This window comes from Chanodichthys erythropterus, chromosome 11 (assembly GCF_024489055.1).
Source record: "Chanodichthys erythropterus isolate Z2021 chromosome 11, ASM2448905v1, whole genome shotgun sequence".
NCBI lineage: Eukaryota > Metazoa > Chordata > Actinopteri > Cypriniformes > Xenocyprididae > Chanodichthys > Chanodichthys erythropterus.
The window spans coordinates 14,735,028-14,748,443 of record NC_090231.1 but is presented as its reverse complement, the minus strand read 5'-3'; the positions used below and the strand labels follow the sequence as shown (position 1 = coordinate 14,748,443).

The window sequence follows — 13,416 nt, the reverse complement described above, 5'->3', positions numbered from 1 at the left end:
TTAATCCTTTGTGTAGGGTTTATCATCCCTCTTCCAGCTTGAGAAAAGTGAGAGCTCCTGATGTTAATTTCCATAAGAGGCCAAGGACTAGCGGTATAAATAATCATATTTATTTTGGCAAATAACAGTGGTGATTAGATGCTGCCAATTGATATATCTCTTGCGAGAGAACTGAATGAGATCTAATATGACAAAACGTCATACAAGATGGAGGGTCTGCGTACATCCCTTTCCTGTTCAGACTGGTGGGGCATCATTTATACTGGATGGAACGCTCTTATAGTTGAAGAAGGAATGTCAAAGCCTGATCCAGCCGTGGATCAGAAAGCCTGTCTCTTTCCCAGAGCAGCAGGTGACAGGCAAACACACGGACACAAATGCCACCAGGGCTGCAGGAGCCGAATCATCTCTGGAGGCAGAACTGGCTCATCCAAGCACTGTGGAGCAGCAAGGCTTTAATACATATTATTCACAAAGAGCATGATTGATAATGCAAATGTGTCCAGCTGCTAGGGTTGGCAGGCAGAGCGGGTTAGCAACGCCGCTCCCGGGGTTTTGCCTCGAATCGCAGATCCGCATTAGATCCGTGTCCCCTGACACCGAAGCAGCGTGTGGGAAGACCTCACTTCTGTAGTTGCTTTCTCCCAGACGCTTGTTTGTGTCCTTACTTACAATCAGTGATCCGTATGGTACTGAGAGGTCCACTGGGACAACGTGATGTGCAATGGCTTTGTTTTTGTCTATCAAAATGCAATACCGTCAATACAATATGAGAGATCTGCGTAGACCAGAAAACCGATTACTATGCTTAGTAGCACAGCACCCCCTTAGGACCAGAACATGCAATGTAACTAAAAATATCTTTAAAACCATGAGACAGAAAACATTAATAAGACAGAATCTTAGTATAGTAGAATCTTAGAATAGTAGAATTCTTTATTGAATATAAATTATAAACATTTTAAAGAAATTATAAATATATGTTTAAATAATATTGAGTAAACAGTGGTGGTGAAAGCTACAAAAAGATCTTTATATAAACAATGCTACTAAAGCCTTGAGAGGCATTCAGTAAAAAAAAAAAAAAAAGAAAAATAGTGGGATAGTAAAATAGTGATTAGTTGGATATGACTAAGAGTCTGACAGACTGGATATTAACCAACCCAACCCAATGAGAAAATACAACTTACGAAAGTGATGGCACTTTCGTATGAATTTGTATGAAGTAATTCATATGAAAATGTATGATTTTTAGAAAAAAAGAAAGCATTACGTTCCACCCCTATCCCTAACAAATTTGGGATTCATGCATATTCCAATTCCAATACCAATTCGTAAAATGAAAAATAGTTACAAATTGCTGTGAGATTGTTTTTAATATTAATTACAATGTATCAGTTCCTGTTTAGTGCATTTCTTCAGAGCAGCATTCAGTGTTTCTTCAAACAGGATGACTGAAAAAAGACACACACACAAAAAAAAAAATCAATAGTGACAACACATTGTGGCACTGATTGCATTACATTGTCATCTTTTGGCTCACTAATCAAAAAAACATACAAACTCATTATGTACATATGTACATAAAAAATATTAATGGTTTGTATGATACTTACTTTTACTTATCTGCCTTCCTGAAGAAATTTGACTATTAAAAAAGAGCAGAGGAAATATAAGACAACTTACTGGGTAAAACAACCTCCTAGCTCAAAGTATTATAGTATACTTGAGGAACAGTGCATGTACAAAATGTCCCTCATACACTCACATTCTGTCCTTTAAGAGGTTTACTGTAGAACTCTGTGTCCAGTTGCTGGCTCGATCTTCGACACTCATTTGCAGACGCAGCTATACAGAATATATATTTATGTATACATACATTTAGCATCACAGGGAAACTTCCCTACCTCAGCCCTTCACTAAACTATCAGACACTTTTATCATGAGTATACAGAATTTAGCAAGGGGTGGCTGGCTCTAGACTGCAAAAACACTAGTACAGTAGTATATAAGGTAATGTGGCTTCTCAAAGACTTCCAGACACAGAGACTAAAGGACTTGTGTATAAGCCGTTCTTCTCGCTAACAGGTCCCCTGAGACGCAAAAGCCTCATTGCCACAGATATGGAGGAGAGAGATACAAATATAAAGTAACAGCAACAAAGAAAGTTTTCTTCCTTTCATGGCAGGGCACTTACTTGGCGTGTGATGAATGATGCTGATTTTATCTGATAGAGAGGAAAGAGGCCTGTTAACTCACATAGATACATTTTCAACCCGTCTTGCTCACCCAATGAGACTTTCTTTTTTTCTGTCATATTCTTGCTGTAATCTTTACATTAAGGAAACTTTATAACTGATCCATGAGATGTTTTCTCAACCTATTGGCTCTGGCTCTATTTTGAGATTGATTAATCATTGTGCAGAATGAACAACACAAGCAGAGAAACATCTTTTGATGTCTGTCCAAACAGAACTTATAATAACATATTTTAGTAAACTCTTGGAAGCATCAAAGAGAAATTTCTGGGGCCTTTGTATCAGATTTGAAGTCTTTTTTTATAGACATATTTTATGAACGATTCATCTCAAATTTATCGAGCAGATGCAATAACCTACCATATACACTTTCATCATCCTCTCTGTTGCTGACGATGCTTTCCCTCAATTGCTGTATTTTCTCCTGTGGAAAACAATTAGTTGAACAGGCTTTAATATGCACTTTTTAGGCGCAGGACACTATTCATGCCAAGAGGACTCAAAAATGAATTTGTAGGTAGTGTAAAGTAAATATAATGAACTATTCTTTTTAAAGGCTACATTGAAAAGGTGTTTTTTGTTTTTTTGTTTTTTTCAAATGTGCACAGGGATCTACTGCCCTTTGTTTACTTTAATTTTACAGATTTTTATAGTACAATGAAAAAAAATTGGTGTAGAAATAATTTTCACTCAGAAATTGCTAGTAAATTTCACAAATAAGTACAAAGTATTGCCAAGTAACACACTTAATTATATGTGAAATTTTGAAATAGAAAAAATTAATACTTTGTTTTTTGTAAAATGTACTTTAGTAATCTTTGATTTATTTACAACTTTAAATAATCTTTTTTCTCTTTTTTTATGGTGTATGTACTTACTATAGTAATTACAATAACTAGCTATTAACCCTGAATTTTACTTATTTTACTCATTACTTTCTTAGGTAAATGCACTGTAAGTGCACACAATGTGCTGTAAAATAAAGTGCAAATATTGAAGTATGTCAGCTGTGCAGGTTGAAGAGATGTACTAGTTAAATTACAGCAGTAATGATGAAGAGGACTCGGGTGTGTGCAATTAAATCTTCTCATCAACAGTAATTATATATACAGTATTATAAATAATATTTGTGTATCAGTCTCATTATACACACATTATTTCAATAGTCCACTTTAGACATTCTACTAACTACGTATAAGTAACTTTGCAACTAAATGTGAAATAGCTATAATTAATTTGCAACTACATGTCAGCTCTCATTAGAGTCTTAGTAGACTTGGGTGTTTGGGTTAGAAGAATAAGTTGACATACTTGCATAGTTACAGAATGTCTTTTGGGGGAGCATCAATATAAAGTGTTAGCAGCACATTTACAGTCCTTATATATATTACATTTGTACCTACTATATGGCTCACTGTTGTCAGGAAGAAATGTTTTATTCCATTCTTTCCTTATGTTTTAACTTAAATAGGAAAAATGACAATACAATTTACTTTTTCTTCATCTACAGACACTTTTATGTCCAAGCAGTGATTTGTATTAAAACTAACATTTTTTCTTTAGTTATATGAAGGTCTAATTAAAATTATCTAAGAAACTTTTTCCCAAGAAATTCAAGATTTCAAGAAACATTATATTATATATATATAAAATGTCAATTTCCATGTAATTTCCACCACAGAATCCTAACACAATACAAGATTTAATATGTGATTAAAATTTAAAATTACATTTATCAAATATTATTATATTACTATAATACACAAACTAGTTAGATTGTGATGCTTTAAGGAGAGTTTTTTTTAAATAGATTTGCTTTCATCACCTGTTGGACACTGTCCTTTCCCTTTTGAAGCCTTTGCCAGTCATTGAATTGGTCCAGAGCATCATCTATACTTAGTGTGCCCATCTTCACCTCCTCCTGAAGTTTGATCAGCTCGTCCAGTCCTGGTGGCTGACTGGGCACAAAGGTGTCATAAGTGGACGAGATGCTATCCCTTTGCCTTGCTGTCACAATGGAGACCACAAAGCAGTTAAAATGTCAACTTAACAATATTGAGTTATTTAAACACATTAAGAAAATTAAAGGCTTTTCAGCTTTACAGCCAAAACATAAAATATCATGTTATTTCACAGTGTATATAAAACTATTCCATTTTCAGACAAACAAATCTCACCCTGTCTTGTGGGAAGAGAATATAGTGTTTCAGCATCTCCTTGGGACTTTTTCTTTTGGAATACTGTAAAAAAAAAAAAAAAAAAAAATCACATAAATACAGAATTATTAAAGTTGCGGTTATTGCTTCCACACTGCATCAGTGTACCAAACACATCTGAGAATGAGTCTGCATTATCCTGGAAAGTCCACAAGGTGGAGGCATGTGTTCAAAAACATTCAGCTCTCCCAGTCTGACAACAAAAAGCATGAATTCTGTTCCAAGATATGAGGAGTGACAATATTTCATAATAATCAAATGTTTAATCCCATGCCTCCAAATAAACATGAAGCAGTCTCACAACCCTCATACGAATAGTTGAGGCCCAATGAGATCAATGAGGGCAAGCAAATGGAATTAAAGTGAAGGATGCATTCATTGATGAAACTGATCGATATGCTGCATGCTTTCTGTGTCCCACTGCCATACGAATTCAAACCTTATCTTTTTGTCATGGTCCGTGGTTCACAGTGGCTCTCAACTCAGGTCTTAGGGACTCACTGCTCTGCACTTTTTGTATGTCTTCTTCATTTAACACACCTGATTCAGATCAATAGCTCTTTAGGAAAGAGTTCCATGAACGGAACAGAGTGTGTCATATAAGGGAAACATACAACCACAGAACCACTGCATTATAACATACTAATGAAGAGCACCACAATGTCCCAGCATCCCATTCAACATAGATTTCAAAAGTAGCTGCAATAATGGAGAATTTTATGCGGCAATCCTGCATACTTGGGAATCCTTTTTTTTTTTAATTCTGTCATCGCCCCCTGAGAAAACCAATGGTGCTGGCTTTCATTCTCTGTTATCACGGGTTTCGTTACACTTGTGAAGTCCAAGTTGCTGTAGTTTGAGTCCAAAAGCACAGCACACACTGGCCCCTCCCCTGGAGGCTCTCTACCTCCTGAGTAGGCGAAGAAATCTGATCAGTGCGTAGGCGAAAGACCCTCTGTAGAAATGGATGGAAAAATCTTGCTTTCTTGCCCTTAGTATTTTCATGTTGTGGAATAAGAGAGATGGAAAACATGTGTAATGCGCAATGCTGACCCTACTTGGCCCCTACTCTGATTGGTTGCAGATGTTGTCATAGTGGTCTAACTGGTGTATGTGGGGGGGGGATGAATTTTTTCATCCCAATTAGGAAAACAGATTATAAATCATACAGAATGATGTTTTTTTTTTTTTTTTTTTTTTAATGTAAGAATGCAGAACGTTTTCTGTTTTCTTGTGTTTAGAGGAAGGGTTTGGGGATAGAATATACAGTTTGTACAATATAAAAATCTTTATGTCTATGGAAAGTCCCCATAAAACATGTAAACCCAACATGTGTGTGTGTGTGTATGCACATGTGTTGCAGTGAGCAGAGAAGTTATGACTTGTCATGAATAACATCAAGCTTAACCCTAATTTATCTTGTTATAATAATAATAACCTCTTTGTTATGTCTATTGTTTTTTAGACAGGTGAATGAGAGATGTGCATCAAATGGAGCTGTCACAATGCATCAGATTCTGTCCGCCATCCCTGCTCTCAATGTAAAGACCAGCTCATTATGACAACAGTATTCCCAGCAGAGAGACTCACTAATAAACTCTTCCCAACCCCCACTGAACCCAACATACACACACACACACACACGCACACACACACACACACACACTACACACACTCATATTGCTTACTGCAGCACTGCCACACAGCATAATGACAGGGAAATATGACTCTAAAACAGTAGCGGTCCGTACACCATAAAGACTTGTGGCCCTTCAACAATCTGTGAACAGAAAAAATGATGTACTTCGTTTCTTCAGTTTCAACCACTCATGTAATGGGTTTAATACATATGGTTTATGGAAAATAGCATGCCTCGAGCTGTTTAATTTTGCTTTGAACATTGTGCACACTGTATTAAATGTGCTCTGATTATATATGTGAAATATATAAGGTAATTGAAACTGGTCGATGCTATTCTTTCACTAAATGTCAGTGGTTAAAATGAGCTATGAAGACTCCCTCCATGATATAAATACGAATGCCCTGTCAATATGAATTTGATGTAGGCCTATTGTGATGTCTGTATCAGTACAAAAGGAGTTTGTACATCAGAAGGAGGGGATTTCAGAGAGAAGCTGATAATAACTACAGTATTCTGCAAAAATAGCACATATCTTTGACCTCCTTTTTTGTCCATCATTCCTCTTTGATGAAGAGGCTTTTCAGTACCAACTTTTTTATTCTCCTCATCTTTCAGTCCAACATGAAACCTTAGCCGAGATTTTGATTGTCAAAAAAAAAAAAAAAAAAAAAAAAAAAACAGTCATCAGTACTGAACTTCTAAAACAGATTTCAAAATCTGATAAACATAGATAATTGTAGACAGACAGGCAGATAGGGACACTACAGACTAGATTAGATAGATGGATAGATGGATAGATAGATAGATAGATAGATAGATAGATAGATAGATAGATAGATAGATAGATAGATAGATAGATAGATAGATAGATAGATAGATAGATAGATAGATAGATAGATAGATAGATAGATAGATAGATAGATAGATAGATAGATAGATTTTCTGAATGCGAGTCATTACATATGTTTTCATCTACTCTGCATTAAAATGTGAAATATGAGGCTATTACAAGACAGCCATAGCAACACTAGCTAGTTACCATCTGTTTCATGCAAAATAGCCTCTGATAGTGTTGTAAATATATCTTGTTGCTCTGCTTTACAGTGTCATCCAAATAACACATGCACTGGCTCATACTCACAGATACAGTTAGCTAGAGTCATGGCTGTGGACACTTGAAGCTTGATGTGTCGTAAGTTTTAGTTGCTAAGCAATTGCTCCTCTGTGAGCACTGGTCAAAGGTGATGTAGGAATTGTGTGTTGTGTTGTTTCACAAAAATAAGGCATAAGTGCTTACTGGAATCATGCTGTGAATTTGTAAGGAATGTCTAACAAGGATCGGATACTGTTGTTCATGAGATCAACAGATGAAACTGAAGTGATTGTGATCTATAAGAGTACTGCTTATTTGATTCTTTACGAATACAGCTCCAGGAGTGCGTAAATGATTTATAAAGCTCTAACAATACAAGTCACTTGGCACCTTCATCTAATTGAATTATTAATGAAACTAAAATTGAACATTTAAGATTGCTGCCTGGTCCATATTAAGGTCTCTTTTCTCTCAGTATAATAAAGGATTAGAGAGCAAATAACAGTCTGAAATGTTATTAAGTATTTATAAACACTGAGAACTGACTGAACTGGGCCAGCACAGTGACACCGTCCATTGTAATGGGCAAAATGGAAGCTTTGTGTTTTTATTGAAGAAATCATTTAGACCAGCTTTAGCTTTTAATACGTTTTAATGTCAAAACAGACACTGATGTTTGTTAAAATGCTCACAAGGGCACGAAATAAGCGAATTTGCTGTCAGTGTCACCAATCCATTAAAGGTCCTCAACTGGCCAATGATTAGTGTTGGGGATAAAGCATTACAATCTCTCGTTGAGTTACGTAATCAGATTACTTTTTTCAAGTAACTTGTAAAGTAACGCATTACTTTTAAATTTACGACAAAATATCGGAGTTACTTTTCAAACAAGTAATCCAATTTACTTTGTTTTCCCATTTATTGACTGACAGCTCCCCTGTCCCCATGTTGAGAGAAATCAGGAGTAAGTGCAGAGGTGATGTGTGCGCTGTATAAACATGAAGGTTATTGCAGTTCTAGACTAAATGTGAGCATACATTTACTCATTTACTTCTTCTCCTGCATCCTATTCTTCTGTATTCCAGAATGGCAGTACAGCTGAAAGGCTTGTTTGAATTGCACCCTCTACTGTACAGGTGTGAATTTGCATTTCTTTCAGCCTGAGGCTTATTCATTTCACTTTTGGTATGAAAGGGCCTTTACATTTGCCAAAAATAGGACTTTATTTGTTATAAAAACAAACAAACAGCCCAGATGAGAAAAAAGTAACACAAAAGTAACGTTATGCATTACTTTCTATAAAAAGTAACTAAGTAACACAATGTTACTTTTTTAGGAAGTAACGCAATATCGTAGCGCATTACTTTTAAAAGAAACTTTCCCAAACACTGCCAATGACAAACACAAATAGTCCAGAAGTCATAATTCAAATTTAAAATTCAAACCTTGTGCAATGAAGGGAGTCTTGTCATCTGGGGTGGGAAGTGAATCAGGCCGTGGAGTCGGTGCAGGGGGGCGGTTCACTATTGCTACAGAGCCGCTGGATGTAAGGATGGTGTCATACTCTTCCTCATCTTTACCCAGAGGAGTATAGACATTCTCATCTTCACTGTTTTGGTGTTCCTCATTAGGATAAGCCACCTGAAGATTATCTGTGTAAAGAACAGCAGGGTCAATTTCTTGTCTGTGTTTGCATGTTCCAGACAGATGGTCAGTCTGTGCATTAGTGGTGGGGATTTCAACTCTTTCTACAGGTTACAAAGTAACACCAGTGACACCAACACCATCTATTCATTCACTAAACCAATTTATTCAAAACACTGATTCAATGTGCACACCATGGGGGTGCTTCTCAATTGGAAAACTGCATCATATTGAGGCTGCGTTCTTTCTAGTCCAGTCCAGAGGCTTCTAGGTTAGACTGCTTCTCAGCATTTAAAACTAGATTAAGACAGAGTAGTAAGTCCGCAGGCTAAAGGTTTATGCCACACATGGTCATGGTGCAAAAAAACTTTTAAAAAGACATTTTGAAAAATACTTTATACTAAAAAAAACTTTATATTATCTCACTTTCTATTAATACGATACAGTGAATGACAACCCAACCATCTGCCGTCTTACAGTAATTTACAAAATGGGCAGTTTAGCATTATGATTAATTTACAACACAGCAAAAGAAAATATAATGCATTCATCTCTGAAAACATTCATTGACTTGCATTTCATAATGAACTTGGGCCAGCTGACTCTACAAATTCTTTTTCGTGACTGAAATGTGTGTAAAGGATTGTGGGATTTTTGAGGATGTGAAGGATACACTTCAAAATATACTGAATAAAGGAAGTGAAATGAAGGCTTCCTTTCAAGGATCCTCCAAATTGAGAAGGCCTTCTATGACTCTTGATTATATGGCACATGCGATATGCAGCCGTACTAAGACGCAGTCTTCCAATAGAGAAATACTCAAATGACTGTCTTAATGAATGAGCCATTGAATCATTCACTCATTCATTCAAATTGTTCAAAAATGCTCCTTCATGGTGAAACACCACAACTGTGTGTTTGCTCAGAGATGAACAGCAGCTGTGGCTTCTTTTTTAACTATTTTCTCTGACAAAGCAAAAATAAGCAAAGTAACTGGCAATATTATGTTTAAAAAGTTAATCAGTTCTCAAATGAAATTTTCTCAAAACAATACGTTTCTTGTTTTGAACGATTCGTTTCTTGTGTGTTGCATGTTTGGCACAAAAGAATATTTTCTCAATGACTAAATGCACACGATTTTCTGATCAAAACTGACAAGTTGATTCTCAGTGAAATTGTCACATCTTCTAAACATTCTTTCGAGGGAGTCATCATTACATGAAAAAATGTTGTCAAATGTATAAATACAAAAAATGTATATTTTATATAAATTTCTATGACATGGAATGTTTATGGTGCAAAATTGTCAAATTACTTTCTATAGTAATGAAATAGGAATCACAATCTTACCAATCAACAAATCAAGTCAATATCTGACAATTTTTTGTTCAATACATGTAAAAGTAATGCAAATGTGTAAAATTGACATGCAAATGCAAATGTTCTGTGTACATGTAACAAAATAAATTCTGTATACATACAAATATAGTACAGTATTGACTTTTCCCAGTAAACTTAAAAAAAAGAAAAACTTCTGCTGTGATGCACAATATCATTCAACTACACTAAACTGACTACTTAATATACTATTCAAAAATATCAGTGTCAACAAAAAGTTCAAAAAGTTTATATCTAAGAAACACTTCCAGGGTTGATTGTCATATTAAAAAACCATTTTAACATTTTGACAAGTAAGAATCACACAATGATAACCAAAAAACAGTTGTGACAATTGCATTGATAGTTAACTTTAGAGAATGTTAAGACTGTTTAAAATAAAAGTATTAAAAAAGGGCCAAAAGCAATTAAGAAAAACTAACTTTTTATTTATGGAACTGTATAAAAGCAATGTTACTTGTACTTGTATAAGTATTGCTTAAGTATCAAAATATTCATCTTATAGTCACTAACATACCTGCTCTGCCCATCAACTCATATACACCGGTGTCAATGTTGCCATCATTGTCATCAAATACCTATGAGAACATTATTAATGACATGTGAATGAAAAATGACAAAAATTTTAAATAGCATATATTTGACCAAAAAGATAAACACCAAATTTGAAAATGCTTAAAACCAAAGTAACATACTTTTTTTGCAAATGCTTTAGAAATTAGTAAAATGTTAGGTTAAACTGCTTGCATATGACAATTTTGGAAAAGAGAAGAGAATCTGTCTAGATTACTGAAAGAAGTTGGTCTGTTTCACCAATTTTAAACTATTCAAACAATAAATACAAAATGATGAAAGTAGGCACACTACAAAGTGTTAACTTAAGTGTAATGCACACTTCTTTCTTACTGCCTCTCTCTGTGTTCTGTTCTGTTCCTTAGCAACCTGCTACCATTCACTTGTGATAATAGCCTCCACTTCTTCCCCTTCAATATTGATTATGCACATTATGCATTCAGTGTTATGAATATATTCATTAGAGTAGAAAGGGAGAATTAACAGATAGACAAGACAAACTAATTACGCATCACAAGTTGAGGGGTTGTGAAAGACAGCTGCTTTGATGTCGGACATGAGTGTAACATCATCATTTTTCCACAAGTGTTCTCTTGTTGTGATGAATAATTTAAATATTTTTGTGTCAAAGAAATACTCTGACATGTCAACGGACTGATTGACAGACAAGCAATTAAAAAGACCAAGCTGTGGGTTAAATCACCATGCTGCTTATTAAAACCATACTTTGGAGCTGATTCAGTTTCAGGCTTCAATAACCATGTTTTCAAATGCATGTTTATGCCACTGCTCTTGTCCTAAAGTTACACACCTGATCTAGTGCATGACAAGAGTAGAAGCTACAAAAATATGTCAGCTGAGACTCGGATATCAGTATACTAGGATATTAAGTCAATCAGTGCCAAAGAGTCAATTCTAAAGTGTGTATAAGACAAATAAGAACATTCCTCCTAAAATTTCAATTTTGGCAAAAACTTTAATCCAAAGCAATTTATAGTGATTTTCCATAGGAATCAAATCAAGTCAATTCACCTTTATTTATTTATAATGCAGGTTGTTTCATAAATCAAATCTAAAAATCAAAGCCATAACCTTTGCATCATTAGTACCATTCTGGGGTTAAATGGCCCTTCTATAGCTTTTTTTTATTTATGATTTTTAATCAAAACAAACTTCTTTTACCATTGCTTTCAACACAAATCATGTTGTGTCACAACCCCTAAAACTACATTTAAAGACCTCACTGGCATCACATCACAACAAGTTACACAACTTATTCTGTTTCTCAACCTGTCATGAATACTTTACTGAGAATGGAAAAGTATCATAATAAAAGCACAATAATATTTATTAGCATGCACAAATGGTCATATTCAAGATCCGAATGCATCAAAAAGCCCACAGTTGAATTTTGATTAGACCATAGACCAGTCCGTCTATTTTGTGAATACGTCATTTGAGTGATTTGACTACTATACGCTAACTGAAAACCCCCACTGTTAAACATTACTGTGGAAGATGCTGTGAGGCTGTTATTCAAATATCAAACAAATCTCAGTGCCATGCCAGTATCCTGCTGGTAATAATGCATTCATTCAATGACTGTGCTCAAGCTGGACTAAAAACTCAATAAAATCTAATGGCTGTTTGATGAAGGATCATTAGTAAAGATGCGAAACACCAAGGATGTTCAAACGTAAAGGGAAATGGATCTCTCTCTGGGAAAGTAGAGGATGTTTTTTTCTGTTCTTTTGTACCCGTTTCTTCTTCTTGATTGTTGACTTCAGTGGATGTTTTTTCACATTTCAAGGTTTAGATATTATCATTGATACGGTAACACTTTAAAATACGGTATACTAATATGCAATAACTGTATGACTCACGAAGTAGTAAGTAACACTTAGATGTTGATAGGGAATTAATCAATGATGACACATTTAATTAAAGTGTCTATATTATGCTATATGAAAGGTTCTTATTTTTGTTTTGGAGATATGGTTTACATACATCAAAGGTCAAAATACACATTAATTTTCTCATAATATGCATTGCACGTCACCTAATTTCTTAAACACTCGTCCAAAGATTCAGTCACTCTAAATCCCTTCTCCTGCTCTGCTCTGATTGGTCAGATGGCCTAGCCTGTTGTGATTGGTCTACCATTTACAGCGCTTGGCAGAAATTAACCTCCCATTACCATAGCTCAATTTCAGCCCTGGAGGCTTCATAAATCCTCAGCAATTGTACACACTGTAAAGACAGTAAATTACCATATCAATTCGAGCATGAGTCCGATGATGAAACATTGGAAGAACTAAATATTCAAACCGAACCTCCATTGCAAGGATGACTTGAGCAGGACATTTCTCAGACATTATAAGATGTTGCAACTGTAATTCTTCTACATCAGCATTAACAAGTATATATCCATCAACAACTAATGTGTATATTTCTAATTTATTTTGGTGCACATGTGGGAACTGAATCACAGTATCAGTACGGTGCATACATTAGCTGAGCATAACGTGAATAACTGATATAACATTACAGTTTGTAAAACAAATCTTGCTCCATTATTTATAATTACTCAAA

At 35.1% G+C, this 13,416-nt stretch overlaps 1 protein-coding gene across 5 annotated transcripts in view; it reads right to left on the bottom strand.

The window, feature by feature from the left end:
* Positions 1-1,017: 1,017 nt before the first annotated feature.
* LOC137030360 (B-cell scaffold protein with ankyrin repeats-like) overlaps positions 1,018-13,416 on the bottom strand; it is a 45,977-nt gene continuing 33,578 nt past the window's right edge. Inside the window, exons 8-16 of one of the 5 annotated variants that reach the window (XM_067400626.1) lie at positions 10,769-10,829; positions 8,655-8,861; positions 4,436-4,498; positions 4,084-4,265; positions 2,619-2,682; positions 2,198-2,227; positions 1,769-1,848; positions 1,617-1,648; positions 1,018-1,454 (exon numbers count right to left, since the gene is read on the bottom strand). In XM_067400626.1, the coding sequence (XP_067256727.1) occupies positions 1,619-1,648; positions 1,769-1,848; positions 2,198-2,227; positions 2,619-2,682; positions 4,084-4,265; positions 4,436-4,498; positions 8,655-8,861; positions 10,769-10,829 (717 nt within the window). In that variant the 3' untranslated portion in view covers positions 1,018-1,454; positions 1,617-1,618. Of the gene's footprint in view, positions 1,455-1,616; positions 1,649-1,739; positions 2,228-2,618; positions 2,683-4,083; positions 4,266-4,435; positions 4,499-8,654; positions 8,862-10,768; positions 10,830-13,416 lie in introns of those variants that run through there. The other 4 variants (XM_067400627.1, XR_010896402.1, XM_067400625.1 and 1 more) reach the window with 4 other exon arrangements.